Source organism: Petaurus breviceps, unplaced genomic scaffold (genome assembly GCF_028583685.1).
Source record: "Petaurus breviceps papuanus isolate PSGF00001 unplaced genomic scaffold, PetGlider_PUasm1.0 37, whole genome shotgun sequence".
NCBI lineage: Eukaryota > Metazoa > Chordata > Mammalia > Diprotodontia > Petauridae > Petaurus > Petaurus breviceps.
This window is the reverse complement of record NW_027186296.1, coordinates 105,676,521-105,693,080: the sequence shown is the minus strand read 5'-3', so window position 1 is coordinate 105,693,080 and position 16,560 is coordinate 105,676,521. Positions and strand designations below refer to the sequence as shown.

General features: G+C 37.2%; 2 protein-coding genes across 12 annotated transcripts in view; one reads left to right on the top strand and one right to left on the bottom strand.

Moving 5' to 3' along the window:
* ANKRD1 (ankyrin repeat domain 1) overlaps positions 1-16,560 on the top strand; it is a 392,615-nt gene that overhangs the window by 49,741 nt on the left and 326,314 nt on the right. The gene's annotated exons all lie outside the window — the stretch shown is intronic.
* The window catches only part of PCGF5 (polycomb group ring finger 5), a 146,877-nt gene that overhangs the window by 49,409 nt on the left and 80,908 nt on the right, over positions 1-16,560 (bottom strand). For all 11 annotated transcript variants that reach the window (XM_069099216.1, XM_069099207.1, XM_069099205.1 and 8 more), the window contains one exon: positions 12,563-12,659. In XM_069099216.1, the coding sequence (XP_068955317.1) occupies positions 12,563-12,659 (97 nt within the window). The remainder of the gene's footprint in view (positions 1-12,562; positions 12,660-16,560) is intronic.

Sequence of the window (16,560 nt, the reverse complement as noted above, 5' to 3'; positions counted from 1 at the left end):
AACAATAATAAACCCATTACAGGTTAATATAAACAACACTGTAATTCTATTTTCTAAAACAAATTTAGTGAGAAATGTAGCATTGATTTATATATTTTTGCAAATCTAGTTATCTGGCTTAATTTTTGCCGTTCAGTTAACTTCAAGACGTGCCCAACTCTTCTTCATGACCCCATTTGGGGTTTTTTCTTGGCAAAAATATTGGAGTGGTTTGACATTTCCTCCTCCAGCTCATTTTATAGAAGAGGAACCGAGACAAACAAGATTAAGTGACTTGCATAGGTTCATACAGCTAATTAAGTTTCTGACACCAGATATAAACTCAGGAAGATGAATCTTACAGACTCCAGACCCAGCACTCTATCCACTGTGTCACCTTGCTGCCCATCCGGCTTAAAAGAAGACAGCTAGATTCTCTCACATTTGTTTCTGCTGAGACATGTAGCCTGGGCTAAAATTAAAGTATATGAAGAAAATCTGGCCTTATGGATACACCACTGGAAAAGGGAGGAGTATTTAAAGGGCAAATAATATTTTAGTATTATTATGAAAATAGTTTTGAACTTGAGGACCCTCAGTTTAAGAACCACTGATCTAGACGAATCCCTTCTTTTTATAGAAGAGGAAGTTGAGACCAACAGAAGTACAGGTTCATGTCCAAGGACACAGCTAGAAAATGGCAGAACTGGAATGTGAATGCCAAGGCCTTCGAGGCTGTAAATTCTATGCTTTTGGAACTTAAAATGTTTTCTCAATTACCCCCAAAACAGCTAATTACAAATTACTAATTTTAAAAAGTAATTAAATTATAGGGTTTTTTTTTTAAACTAAGAGAACTTCCAACTAAAACATATCACAAAGTAATTCGAAGTTATTTTTAGGACGAATTTCCATCTCTCCCAGTTGCTAAACTCTGGCAACTGGCTAATAGCAAAGATTTTGAAGACCATTTTGCTACATCATTAACAAATCCCCCATGACTGCAGTTATCAGTTAATTGACTATATCTTTGAGTTGTAACAGAATGATTAACACAAACTAATTTGCTAATTGCTATTAGATTTATGTCTGTTCAGTTAGACATTATAAAATGCTAAGAAAATGCATAATACGGCATTATATATCTCCTATTCAAGGATACTATAACTATAGGTTAATTACCAACTTTAGTTGAAAGTATCAATTGGTTCAAGAGATGAAAATAATGAAAAATAAAAAATTTAAAATGACTGGAAGTACTAAAAAAAAAAAAAAGGCATCTACTATGTAAACTTAGTGACTTAAAAGTGGCAACAGTTTCAAAATAGTAACAATACAAAACCCAACCACCCCCCCACCCACATTTCAACCAAATTCTTAACATCACTTTAAAGACTACTAATTCTATTAAGGAAAATATGAAGTAAACCAATTTCTAATATTGCTTAGTTTCACATTTAGTATTTTATGACTTATTTCAAATATAAAGTTTTATAATTTCCAATATTATCCATTTCCCCCCAATTCTATCACAAAGTTAACTTGTTCTCCCTCCCCCAAATGTCACACTTACCTATCTGCTGTATTCCCGAAGAGTTTGGTTTATTAAACCAGGGGCCAATTTTTTTTTCTAGTATAACTTTAATACAGTGGAATTCAATAAAAAAAATGGATTCATTTAACAGAAATGTGCTTTACACAAATGTAACTAAACTTTACTAGAATGCAGTTAATTACATTAAGCAAAGGAAACCTTGTATAAATCCATCATTACATTGTTATAGCTTTCTTTTTCAACGTTATATTTAATTTTAGAAGTTATTAATGTTTTCAAAGTAAACTTAGCACATAAAAAACTGATTATGTGCTTATATAAAACTATAGTTAACATTTAATTGATGACCAAATCAAGTACTTTTTTATAATTGAAGAGGTGAGAGCTTTAGTGGTAGAAATGTTATTAAACATATAAACTTCTTCTGTATTAAAATGTGCTCAGCAAAGCATTGGCCACTAGATGAAATGGGGTGGGGGGTACAAAATAATGAAGACATGGAGGAATTACCTGCATGAGTGGAAAGAGAATCCACACTAATAAAATTACAGATCTTCTTGAAGTATTGAAGGTAAAAAATAAATGAGAATTCTAATTTCTATTCATACCCTCTGAAGCAGACTAAGAAAGATTAGCTATAACCAGGAAGGAAGAGCACACTGCTGGGAGAAAGGGTGAATAAGGGGACAAAAGTACTTGAATCCTATTTCTTTCAAGTGAAGTCTGCAGCTCAAGAGTTCACGTTGTCATTTTACAGAGGAGGAAACAAAGGCTCCAGGAATACTGGGGAGTGGCTAGGGAACTGGCCTCAGAATCAGGAAGGCCTGCATTCAATAAGACCCAGCTGGCTGGGTGAGAAGGAGCAAGTCTCAACCTCTGACTGTCCCAGCCAACTCTCCCAGATCAGAACCTGACCTGGATTAGTAGAAGGAAGGCAATGACTACTTAAGGTCCTACACCGTGTAAGGTACTATTCTATGCACTTCATAAATATCAATAATAATACCGACTAATATTTATATAGCTCCTTCTATGTGCTGGCACTATGTTAAGTGTTTTATAATTATCCCATTTGAGAGGGGCAACTGGGTGCAGCAGTGGATAAAGTTGCCAGCTTGGAGTCTATAAGATTTGAGTTAAAATCTCTGACCTCAGATACTTACTAGCTATATGACCCTGGCAAGTCACTTAACCCTGCTTGCCTCAGTTTCCTCGTCTGTAAAATGATGGGCAGTGAGGAAGGAATGGCAAACCATTCCAGCACCTTTGCCAAGAAAAACCCCAAAGAGGGTCATGAAGAATCACATATGGCTGAAAAAAAAAATGACTGAAGAAAAATCCCAATTGTTCCTCACTACAACTCTGGGAGGTAAGTGCTATTATTATCCTCATTTTCATATGAGAAAACTATGGCAAAGAGAGTTTATATCTGAGGCTGGATTTGAACTCTGCTCTTTCTGACTCCACCCATGTTCTACCCTCTCTCCTTTTCACCACCTAGCAGTCTCATCAGAAGTTCCCTAAATCAATGAAATCATAGGCCCAAACATGACCTCTTCTCTCCCAAACAACAACCACAACTGCAGTACCAAACTCAGAATCCTTAAATGACTTGTTGAAAGTTACAGAGTGGTGGGAACTCTAGTACTCTAACTCCAGGTGAACTGTTTTTCCTATTAGGGTCTATGCACTTATAATTTCCTAGATTCTGTTATAACTATCTGTACCCATCCCTCTCTGTTGCAAGGTCCTGGCCAGAGACCTATCTTACTATACTTTCTCATTTATCTTTGTATCTGCCTTAGGGCACTGCATAGATCAGGTGCTTATTTAATTACTAAACCATCCCTGCAGATTTCAGAACTTGCTACAGTTCTGAAGAAATGGACAAAGATCTTTGGTAGGCAGGGACAGAATAAAATTAGTATCAGTTGAGTTTTCCATCTTTGTAGACAATTTCTGGTTGTATGTAGCTACTTATTCCTACAATCTACTTACCTCAGAAACTTAATGAAATTCTGAGCTAACACTGTACCCCTTTTTCCATTTCAGTTCAATCCCAGGGAATGTTTTAGATTATCTCCATGACTGTTTTAAGAGATCTCCTGAAGCAATCACTCAGGTATATGAAAGAAAAACAAACGGAAAAAAATTCTCCTTTTTTCAGTTGCTGAATAAAAGGCAATATAAGATATAAGGAGAATGACCCTGCTTTTTCTGCACGCTACCTCTACAGGAGAGGTAAAAAGCAAGGTTGGGTTTTAAAAAACAACTCTTTTTTTCTCAAGTATTTTCCCCCAGTTCTTAACATTTTAATTTAAAGTTTTGAGTTCCAAATTCTATCCCTCTTTTCCTTCCCCCATCCCTGAGATGGTAAGCAATCAGATATAGGTTATACACATATAGTTAGTAAAACATTTCCATATTAGTCATTTTGTACAAGAAGACTCAAAAGGAAATAAAACCGAAAGAAAGAAAATGAAAAATAGCACACTTCAGATTGTATTCATCAATATCAATTCTTTCTCTGGAGGCAAACAGTAAGCTTCATCTGCAGTTCTTTGGGATTGTCTTGGATCATTGCATTGCTAAGAACAGCTAAGTCATTCACAGTTCATCATACACCTTGCTGTTACTATGTACAATGTTCTACTTTTGTTTGCTTCACTATTTATCAGTTTATTTGTCTTTCCAGGTTTTTCTGAAATCATCCTTTTTGTCATTTACAATCATATGCCACAGTTTAGCCATTCCCCAACTGATAGAAATCCCTTTGATTTCAGTTCTTAGCTACACAAAAAGAACTGCTGTTATTTTTGTACAAATCCATTTCCCTTTTTTATGATCTCTTGGGACACAGACCTAGAAGTGGTATTGCTGGATCAAAGGGTACAGGAGTTTTACAGCCCTTTGGGCAGAGTTCCAAACTGCTCTCCAGGATGGTTGGATCAGTTCACAACTCTGCCAACAATACTCTATTGTCCCAGTTTTCCCACATCCCCTCCAGCATCCGACATTTTCCTTTTTTTTTTTGTCATATACCTCAGAATTGTTTTAATTTGTATTTCTTTAATCAATAGTGATTTAGAGCATTTTTTTCATATGACTATTATAGCTAGCTTTGATTTGTCTGAGAACTGCCTGTTCATGTCTTCTGACCATTTATCAATTGGGGAACAACTTTTGAAAAGCCTAATATCTGTCTCCTTACTCACTTTCCTTCCTTCCTTCCCCATATCTCAGTTCCTAGATGATGCTCAGTAAATATTTACCGAAAGAATACATAGTTCATCCATCTTTGATTTTCATTCTCTAAATCACGCAGAGGGCAGAAGAAATACACTTGAAGTCTTAGAGAGAGGAAGTTGGGGTCTGGTCTGACACTGTTAGCTGCAAGGCACCAAGCAGACCACTTAACTTTTCACTGCCCAGGGAGCTGTTTCATGGCTACAATTTTTCACCCCTTTTCTTGGTAGGAGTTCATACACTTAGCACTGATAAAACCAAGTCCTGACAAAAATGTAAAAGATCTGGAACTAGATGGGGCCTGAGAATTCAACTAGTCAGAAGAAAACTGAGGGCCAGAAGTTAAATAACTTGCCTAATGAGATAATGGGAACAGAGCTCAGTTCAAATGCTTCCGTCCTACTTTCAAACCCAGTCCTCTTTTGGCCATGCACACACAGCCTCTATCTCCTCTTTCATGTAAACTAACATTATAAAAACAATGCAACAAATATATTAGAATAAAATCTTTAGGAAAAAAAACCGCTTGTGATTACATAGGTGATTAAATAGAAAATGATTAAAAAAAAGATAGAACCCTCAAAGCTTTAACATATTGATTTGCACCCCCAAGATAAAATGTTCCATTGTTTCAGGGTATTTCTATTTAAGACACAAGGGAGAGGTCTGGACAGAGGAGAAGAGGAGGGAATTGTTTATAGTAAAGTAGCTATATATATTTAGCTTAATATATGGCATATATGTATATGTATATATCTATATATACATATAAGGAGAGGATGTATGTACAGGCATTCCAGGGTGATCTCTAGTTTTAAGAGACTTGTAGTTCACTGGATCAACAGGTAGAAGAATGCTCTGGGAATATGTCCCACCTAGACTACTGTGACAGCTTCCTAATCAGGTGTCCTTGCCTCTAGTCTGGCAACCTCACCAAGTATGGATTGAAGACCACAAAAAATGCTCACAAACAAGAATAGAAGAGGTCCTTTCTCCAGTCCTTGCTCACAAGGACTATCTGTTCTTTCCACTATACCATAAATACAAGTATGTGTGCAGGCACACACCCACCCACACCCACACCCCTTCTAGAAGCTCCGGAATTCTCTTTCTGAGACCAGAGCTATATTAATTAGGGAGTGCCAAAGTGACTCCAACACCAGAGACAGGTCTCAGGAACTACCAACAACTGACCAATCATCCTACTGCTGCACCCTCAGACCCAGAGGCTATACCCACAGTCCAGAAGAGGGCTTATATCCAAAGGGCCTCACTCAAGTTTCATTCACACCCCACCTACCTTCCCCCACCATACCCAGAAACTAGTATTTTCTGTATCACTGTCTGGTCCCCCAAATTTTGAAACTGTAATCAATACTGACAAGTATTGGAAAGGGGGTGTCAATCTACTCCCTTAAGGCTCTACAAGGCTTTTATTAAATTCCTACTAAGTACAAGGCTCAAGAGCAGAGGAAACCAAGAAAGGTAAAACAAAACAAACAAAAACCTAGCTCAGTCCAAAGAGGGAGGCAACAAGCAAAGAAATCCATCTTCCTGGGACCTTTCCAAACCAAAAACACCCCACCTCAGCCTCCATTCCAACATAAATAAGGTCTCTCCATTTGAGGGTGAGCTCCTTGTGGGCAAGGACCATCCGAGTTTTTGTATTTGTGAGCCCATAACCTAGCATATGACTAAGAACATGGCTTGGATTAAATAAAAGCTTTTTCATTCATTCAAGAGCCTGGAAGAGAAAAGGAAGATTGAAAATATTAAACAAGGTATTTCCACTTTTTCCTATAATAACGACACCTCAACTATGGAGAACTCAACCAAAATCATCTCTAAATAGCTGAGTAACAGGAATTCCTTATACTTTACTCATGGAACTGACTCTGAGGTCCTCAGTCTGACTTCACTGCAATTCTAAAAAATCTGTTTCCTCGTATCGTGTTTCCTCGTCCAAAAAAGATTTAAAACAGCAAGTTATCAGGAAGAGTAGTTGCTACAAGTAGGCACATGGAGAGTAATAAGATGGAAATTCTGACAGCCTGACAAAGCCAGTAGAAAAGAATAATTATAAGACGCAGTCTGGGGTGCTTACTATAAATAAAGCAAGCAGGCCAGTGTATTAAAGCTAGGTTGAGTAAATGATATTCACGATGACCTTGAATCTTAATAGCAACTCAACTTTACGTAGCACTTACAATTTATAAAGTACTTTGGTTGGAACATTTCTTGCAGTAAGTAGATGAGGCAGGGCCTAACTGGGGCCACCAGTGCTAAGTGAGGCTGCCTTCACAGGCCTCTGGGTAAGAGGACCTGCTGCTCTCTGCAGGGCTTTCCAGCAGGTTCAAGAGCCACTGTTATAACTGCAGTCATCCCACGTAACTAAGCCTGCAAAGTAGCCTCAGAACACATATTAAAACATCAAGTAAGTGTTCTGAGCCTGGACTGTCTCAGGGCGTCCAGAGTGATGTGCTTCAGAAATCTAAACATAGAATTATTCTACATACAAGAATAGTCACATTTATCACTTGACCTGTCCCAGAGGAGCTCCCTCCCCAAGGCAGTGGGCAATGAAAGTATGTATTACCCTCATTTAATGTCATACAGTCAGTGAGCAGTAGAAGGAGGGTGTAAAACACGAATTTTCTAAATCTAGGGCCATTGTTGTTTTTTTTTTTAATTTCAGTTACTCAAAGAAATTATTAAATTACGCTCAGTACATTTTGCTCAGGAAGGTAGGGAAGATAGTAATAAAGAATAAAAATGTTAAAAGTCTAGTGTAAAGGGATAAATCCTGGGTTATCTAGGACCCTTGAATAACTACAAAGACTATACTCTCTCTCAGATAGCTAAAGTTTTACTATGTGATTCATGGCAACTGGGATCACATGGAAGACTGGGGATGTTCCTAACAAATGTACTCATAGTCACTGCTAGGATCTCATCATTTGACAGAAGCATGGCCATCACCAAGAGGTGCCATCAAGACATAAAACAGGTAGGATTCTGGAATGTAAAGATGGCAGCAGAGATGAATCAACTTTTGAAGTTCTATAGCTGATAAAAGCAAATGTGCCATCATGGAAAGGGAGCAAAATGTTTTCCTTAATAAATCAACATTTTTAACTAGTTTATAAAATTCATTACATTAAAAATATCATTTAGTTTAGCAACATGTATACCGAAATCAAAGTACTAACTATATTTCAAAAGTTCAAAAAGGCCTGAAACCTGACAAGCAAAGACATTTTTAAAAGAATGAGATGAAAACTTTATGATACTCAACTGTGCTCCCTTCATCCCCACAATCTCTGCCCAGCTTCTCTTCTGCATGTATAGACACTTATTCCATATAATGTGTACATAATCACTCCCCATACCTTTCTTCCTAGACATTCTAGATAGTGAGCTAGGCATGTTACTAAAGGTAGTGACAAAGGTACTTTGTCCTGGAGATAATTTCATGAAATTCCTTTACTTCTTTATGCCATCTTTCAAATGGCTGGTTTTTACTCCACAGAAAATTCTTTTGTTAGTTAAAGGCCAATACTTTCTCTGGAGATGATCTGGTAAAAATCTCAACACCTCAGGAAATTATCAACATTTTCTTAGAAACCATTCTTTAATTTGGAACTCAAAGTTCTAAAAACAAATGTTAAAAATAGTTTTTACATGCAACTGGGAAATAAGATATACAGGCAACAGGATATAGAAATCTATCTTGCCCTATAAGTAAGTGGGAAAAGGATGAGGGTGGGGGAGAAGGGAGGGCAGACTGGGGGAAGAGTTAATCAGAATGTATGCCTTCTTGGGGTGGGGGCAGGGGGAAAGAGATGGGAAGAAAATTTGGAACTCAAAATCTTATGGAAATGAATGTTGAAAACTAAAAATAAACAAATTGGGGGAAAAAAAGAATGATTGCACAGTCCCATTTCTACCTACAAAGTCTCAATGTGGCTATCTTTCCACAACCTGTTTAGCTGATTATTACTTTCTATTATAATCTTTTTTCCAATTTTCTGGGTGTGGGGTGAACCTTTGACTTTTTTTAAAATTTCATTTCTCTTATTAGTGATTTGGAGTATTCTTTCATAAGCTTGTTTATAGTTATCTTATCGATCCCCTTGTTGTTGTTCATATACTTTGACCACTTATCATTTGGTAAGTTTTTGGTCATATATAATAAGACCTATATATATAATAGGTCTTATAAATAATAGGATATTATTTATACATATAAATACACATGTATGTATTTATGTATGTGTGTGTATATATGGATTATGTATATATGTGAGTGTACCTACATATCTTAGGAACCAAACTTGTCAGATAAATTGGATACATAGATATTTACCTCCATTTGCCTGCTTCTTTTCTCATCCTAGATGCATTTTTAGAAGCTTTCCAATTATGTATAATCAAAATTTTCTATTCTATCTTTTGTAATTACCTCTATCCATTGTTTAAGGATTCATCTCCTACCTATAAATGTGAAAGGTATATAACCTGTTTCTCTTCTATTTCCTCATGTAATGATTTTTAACATTCAGGTTCTGTATGCACTTTTGTTATTATTATATCAAAATGCTGCTGACTTTTGCAGGTTTATTTTGTGGCCTGCTAATTTGCACACAAACTATTAATTATCTCAATTAGTTTCTTCATTGACTCCTTATGATTTTCTAAATAAGTAATTGTGTCATCTACTACTAGGGATAGTTTATTTCTTCTTTGCCTATATTCCTTTATTTTCTCTTTTTTGACTTACTATAATTGCTAGCACTTCCATGAAAATAATCAAATAGTTAAAAAAAAAAAAGAAATTACTCTTCATTTAAAATCTTGTCATATATTCTATTTAAATATACCTTAAGAAGTCAAATTCTGGTATACATAATTTCATCATTAAAATGCAGATAAAAATGCTTTGTAACCATAAAACCCTATATAAATATAAGGTGCTTATTAGAATCCATGTTAGTAAAAGCTGTAAGATGTAGAATATAGTGGCTAGTTAGCAAACCTGACCTAGTAATTATATGTGGATATAACAAATGGTCAGAAAGCAAGAGCACTGCTATAAGATTTCAATCAAACAGACTAAAGACTAGCTACCAAAGGGAAATCACTGATCTAAAAAAAAAAAAAAAGAGAGAGAGAGAGATTTGTGATACTGACATGCAGATGAATGTCTTTTTTAATATCTCTGGCAGTCACATGATGCCAAAGATTCATGATACTAAGTTTAACTGTTCCTATGAACTTAATTATATTCTAACTTACATCATATTTATTTGTATAGTTTTCTGAATAATCAGGAACTGGTTTCCATCTTTACAACCCTAGTTTCTACATGCGTACAGCAGGTAATTAACAAATGTTTGCTGAATAACTGAAAGGGGAAATGTGGAATTTCCTCAGAAAAGTTGTAGGTAAGCAGTTAAAGTTTTCTTTCCTACTAGAAATTCACAAGCTTCCTATAAGTTCCAAAACACTTGGCTTTTCACAATAAGAAAAAGTTCTATTAGAAAATCAGGATCAGGGCGGCTAGGTGGCGCAGTGAATAGAGCACTGGCCCTGGAGTCAGGAGGACCTGAGTTCAAATGCAGCCTCAGACACTTAACACAAATCTAACCATGTGACCTTGGGCAAGTCACTTAGCCCCAACTGCCCTACATTCCGCTCTCCAAAAAGCAAAAAAGGAAGAAAGAAAAAGAAAAAAAAAAGAAAATCAGGATCTACCATCTACTATTTCCAGGGGGAAATTTCAAGGTTATATATTTAAAAAGTGCATAATCAGTGAAGAAGCATTTATTAAAGTGACCACAATCAGGTAGTACTAACACTGAGGATACAAACAGTCTCTGCCCTTAAGGAGTGAACATGCAGAGTAGGAAGAGAATATGCAAACAATTATGTCTATGCAAGATTATAGAGTGTAAAAGTGAGGTCATCTCATAAGAAAGAGGAGGGAAGAAAAAATGGGATCAGGAAAGACTTCAAGCAGAAGGCAGAATTTGAGCAGAGTCCAGACTGAAGCCAGGAAGAAGAGCATTATAGGCAAGGGGCACAGTCAGTAAAAAGCAACAGAGGCGGAAGATGGATCGTCATATTTGAGAAGAAGCAAACAGGCCAGCGTTACTGGACTGTTGAAGGTGTTTAGGGAAGTCAAGGACAACAAGACTGAAAAGGCAAAAAGGAGTCATGTTGGGAAGGGCTACTGAAGTGGGGATTTTTATTTAATTTTATTTATTTAATATATTTTAATTAAGTATGGGGGAAGGAGACCTAGTTATACCTACACTTCATGATCACTCTGACAACTGAGTAGACATATGGGAGTGAAGGCAAGAGGTGAGGAGGGCTCACCTGGCTACACTATTTTGGGACATCTCTGACTTCTGCACTATGACTTCATCATCCTGCCTCCCTCAGATTTTCAGCTTCCTTTAGTGCTGCCTTCCCTAATTAGAGAGAAATTCCTTGAAGGTAGGGACCGTCTTTCTTTTTTCATATTTCTATCTCCAACATTAGCAAAATGCCTGGCACATAGTAGGTGATTCACAAATGTTTACTGGTTGACTCACTGAAGTAGGGTGGTGGTCCTGTGAATGGAGACAGATGTTGTGAAGGTAATAAATAAGATGCTAGAATGGGGTTCAGGAGAGGGATTAGGGCTGGAAATATAGATCTAGGAATCACCTGCAGAGGGATGATAACTGCATACATAATTTGTTTATAGCTAAGGATAAGATCTATAATTAACACCTTTAATTTCTTTAAATACACCATTTTAAATATAGCAATTAGTGATTACTTAGTAATCCAGTAAGAGACAAATTGTTTTTTATAAAAATAGAGATCTTTTAAGTAGGAAAAAAGAAACATAGCAAAGTAGAAACTCATGGTATATTGTTTGATTTAGCTAATTGGACATATCAAAAACTTTACTATCTGGTTTGAGGACCACCTCCCTGCCACCATCACTATCTACTGGAGTGGTAAGTTGCATAATTTATAGCCATAGTGTCCAAAATGAAACAGATAAATAAAAAAAATCAATATAAATCTTATAAACCCAAAGTTATTAAGGCAAATGAAATTTAGACATAGAATTTTGGAAGTAGCAGAGGTCTTAGAAATGAATTCTTGGGGTGGCTAGGTGGTGCAGTGAATAGAGCACTGACCCTAGAGTCAGGAGGACCTGAGTTCAAATCCGGCCTCAGACACTTAACACACACAAAAAAACTAGCCATGTGACTTTGGGCAAGTCACTTAACCCCAATTGCCCTACCTTCCCCCCTCCAAAAAAGCAAATAAATAAACACAATTAGAAAAAAAAGAAACGAATTCTTTCTTTTTCTTATACAGGAGGAATTCAAACCAAAAGAGTTTAACTTAATCTAAGGATCAAAGTCTCCTAACCCCACCTCCAATGCCCTTTATACAATAATCATGTATGTGTAATTATCTAATTATGTTATCCTGTAATTAATTCCAAGAAAAGATGAATAGTAATTAAGATTAAATAACTTCCATTATAACGTTAGAATATAAAAAAATGCATCATAATACTATATTCTAGTTCTATATTATAAAATATCTTAAAATTCTGAAACAAATTATAAATACAGCAAGACTATTTAAAATTCGAAAGAATTATATTAATCTAGGCCAATATACCACGAATATGATTATAAAAATAATGGTTAATTACTACCAATATTTTATTTCCATTTTGGGGCCTATGATTAATACATGTTCACTTACCGTAACATTTCTAATGGATTTGTCTCATGAACCTGATTGCCACACTTTGGGCAATCATTACTGTCTTCAAAGTGTTGGACTATGCAAGTCTTACAAACTAGGAAAAAGAAAAAGCTCTGTCAGATAATAAACAATAAGCAATATTATACTCTCATGTAGACAATGTTAAGTGAAATTTAACTGATAATATTTCTTAAAAAATGCAAGTTCTTTTTGAATAAGGATTTTTTTTTCATTCTTTGTATATGTATCCCCAGAACCTAACAATGTCTGGTACATATCTGGTGTCTAATAAGAGCTTGCTGATTTACTGATTAAACATTCCAGGTCACCTATTACAGCAGACTACGATTCATTACACTTTGAAGAAATCTTAGAGTTGCTACACTGTATCTAAACTTTATTAACATAGAATCCTACTGCTATTATATAAGAATATATAGCTACAGGCATGTGTTGGACATACATAAATTTTTAGGTGTACTTACAAAAATAAAATAATCTACATAAATTAATTGTAATCAGCAGCTTGAAGTTTGCACAAGAGTACATTTTTCTCCTTTCAAAGCCACACCTAAGAAAGCAAATATCGGTACACCTAAACATCAATCAAACAAAGCAATCAATACCCACTGACTAAGCATTTACTAAGTGCCTAGCACTGTGCAAGGTGCTAGAAATACAAAGACAGGGGCGGCTAGGTGGCACAGTGAATAAAGCACTGGCCCTGGAGTCAGGAGGACCTGAGTTCAAATCCAACTTCAGACACAACACAAAAACTAGCCATGTGACCTTGGGCAAGTCACTTAACCCCAACTGCCCTCCAAAAAAAAAAAAAGAAATACAAAGACAAAAAACACAGCAGTTACTGCCCTCACATAGCAAGATTCTATCAAGGAAAAGAAGTTTTACCCACGAGGATATAAAAGGACATACAGAAAGAAGCCTGGGAAGGGGAATGGCAGAAGCAGGTGACGGAGTCAGGCAGGGCATCAGTGAGTGACAGCACTGGAGGAAAGGAAGTGAGGGACCCTCAGACACAGAGGTGAGGAAAGCCTGCATTCCAGGCACAGGGGGACAAACAGAAGAGATGAAGTGCTGATCACAGATTCAAGGCTGGAAGGGACTTTCAAGACCATGTAATCAACCAAGGCCCAAAGAAATGAAGTGACTTTCCCCAGGTCACAAACACAATAAACCAAAACTCAAATCCAGACCCTCCAACTCTAAATCCCACACAACTTCCCACTGTCTCCTGTGTGTGAGAGACTCGTGAAGGGGCCTGTCTAGCTGGACTCCACAGTGCACAGGAGGATAACATGTAAAGATAGTCAGGCTGCAAAGTAAGTCTCTATTTTATCTAGAGTCAATACAAGGCCAGTGCTTCTGGATGAGGGCTGTGACACATACTTTAGAAATGGCACTCGGAGAGCTATGTAGAGGATGGACTGGAGATAGTGGGGATGAGGAGACCAATTAGGAAGCTAATGCAGGAGTCCAGACAAGAAGTAGCCAAGAGCTGGACCAGGGTGCTGGCCCTGGAAATCAAGAGAAGAAAGGTGGTGGAAGTAGAAGCCTGGCCTCTGACTGGACATGGGGGTAAAGCAAGAGTCAAATGTCCAGGGTGACTGAGGTTGGGAACCTGGTAACTGGTTCGCAAAGTCCTTTATGTGCATTCTCTCATTTGGGCCAGACAACAACCCCTCAAGGAAGGTGCCATGTTGTGGACATGTATACAGTGAACACCTCTGCTACAGTTGTACTTAAATGGAAGCACTAAGAAGTATAATGCAGATTATTCTCTATGGTCTGATCTAGTTGGATTAACCTTGACTATTCACCTCACAAGTGAATTCCAATGGTTACAAGAGGAACCAAACAGAAAGAAAGAACAGTCTGGCAGAGCAAATCGCCATGAATGGGAAAGGTCCATGAGTCTGTAGCATCTTTATCTGCTTGGTTCTTATCTGACCTCTCATAAAAACAGGTCAACATGAAGGCGGCTTATTCTGTTCTTGTGCCCAGTGTCCATACTTCAACAGAGAACAACTTTTTCTTGAAATTACTGTAAAAAATGGCACAGAAATTGTACTGTTTGTGATCTGCATGGTCCTTCCATCTCTCTCACACTGTAGAGCAAACACTACTTGCATCAAATCTCTGACACCTGTTTGACTACATATTGTCATGTAAAGTCTGTTCACAAAGTAAAATCTCAAATATGCAATACTCCATTTCAACTTTTTTTTTTTAACATGAGTAACTAACCAACATTCCAGTCACAATTTTTTTTTGCCTTTTTGGTAGGGCAGTTGGGGTTAAGTGACTTGCCCAAGATCACACAGCTAGTTTTTGTGTTTGGTGTCCGAGGCCGCATTTGAACTCAGGGCCTCCTGCTCTATTCACTGCGCCACCTAGCCGCCCTCACATAACTTTTCTACTCAAAAACCTCAGGCGGTTCCCTACCACCAACATAACAATAAAAACTATCATTTACATAGCATTCAAGGTTTACAAAGTGATTTACATATATGATCTCATCTAAGCTTCAAATTAATCCTCTGACAGGTAAAATAAATATGTTAGAGATAAAGAAACCTAAGGTTCAGAGATGTTAAATGGCTTACACTAAGTGGTCACAGATCTACTAAATATCAGAACCAGGTCTTACTGATACCATGTTCAACATTTCATCCACTAATACAGCAAATCCTCTTCATCTTGGCATTCAAGGCCCTCTGTCTTCTGGCTCCAACATCCCAGGGAAGCTCTGAGATCGCGCCATGGCACATGTACCATGCCCAAACCAAAGTGGACGACACGTGCTTTTCTGTTTTCATCCCACCTCAGTTGTCTTCGCATACACTATTATTGTCCTTGCCTAGAGCGTACACACGATATCCATCTGTTCAGTATCCCTACTGTCCTCAATGACCAATTCAGACACCAGCTCTCTCTCCCTCCCACCCTCATCTGTAAACCTGTCCTAACACTAGCCCTCTCCATTTATGCTTCTCTCGCTTTCTTTTACGTCAAAATTATTTTCACACATGCCATTTCTATTTAATTGTAAGCTCCCTGAGAGCAGGATCAATATTACACTTATCTTTGGGTCCATAACATCTAGCATTGTGTCTCCACATAGGTACTTGATGGCACGATAAATGTTTAGCAGCTTATCATACACCAGCAATTTCTCTTCTTGCTACATCTGATTTAAAAAACGTTTTGGTAATGCTACATGGCCAAAAATATTTTAAACTTCCTTGCTTAATCATTTCCCCATTTATCTGTTATGGGCCCATCTTGATAATGTTCCTTATATACTCATTTTACTTTTACAAGATCTATCAAATACTAATTCATTCCAATCAGAATTCTCTGGCTTGATTTTCAGAAATAGTTAACAAATACAGCTAAGTCATCTACTAAAAAAGATGATATGTGCAATGAGGAAAGGTATCAGGAGATGGATTATTGAGAAGGACTCCAGATACTAGAAAATCAAGTATGGCTTGGCAGGGTGTGTATCAAGGTGAGGCAAGTAAGTCAAGAGCCCAAAAGGTCTAGCAAGGTTTTTAAGACTGAAAAAGCATTGAATATCAGAGTAGGCAATGTGTTAAAACATAGGCATGAGGCACAGACAAGTTTCTATAGGCATAGTAGATCAGTTTCTAAGGTTAAGGCAGGAAAAGACCCAGAATTCAGAGATTTTGAAGAAGCACTAAGGTACAGAAACAAAAAAAAATATGCTATGGTCCTAAAGCAAAGGGGGGGGGGGGTGGGGGTGGGGGGTGTGTTACTGTTTACCTTTTGCCAGACCATCCTTCTTATGTGTAGGTAGCTCTGGGCCCAAAGGACTGTGATAACCAAAAGGAGAGTTAAGCAACTGCAACTCTACCTTGACCCTGTTTGGGAGAGGTGATAGGATTATCAGCAGGTTATCTAATTGGCCCTCTAACCAAGAAGTATCCTTGGCTCTTTCTGGAGCCCAGTCT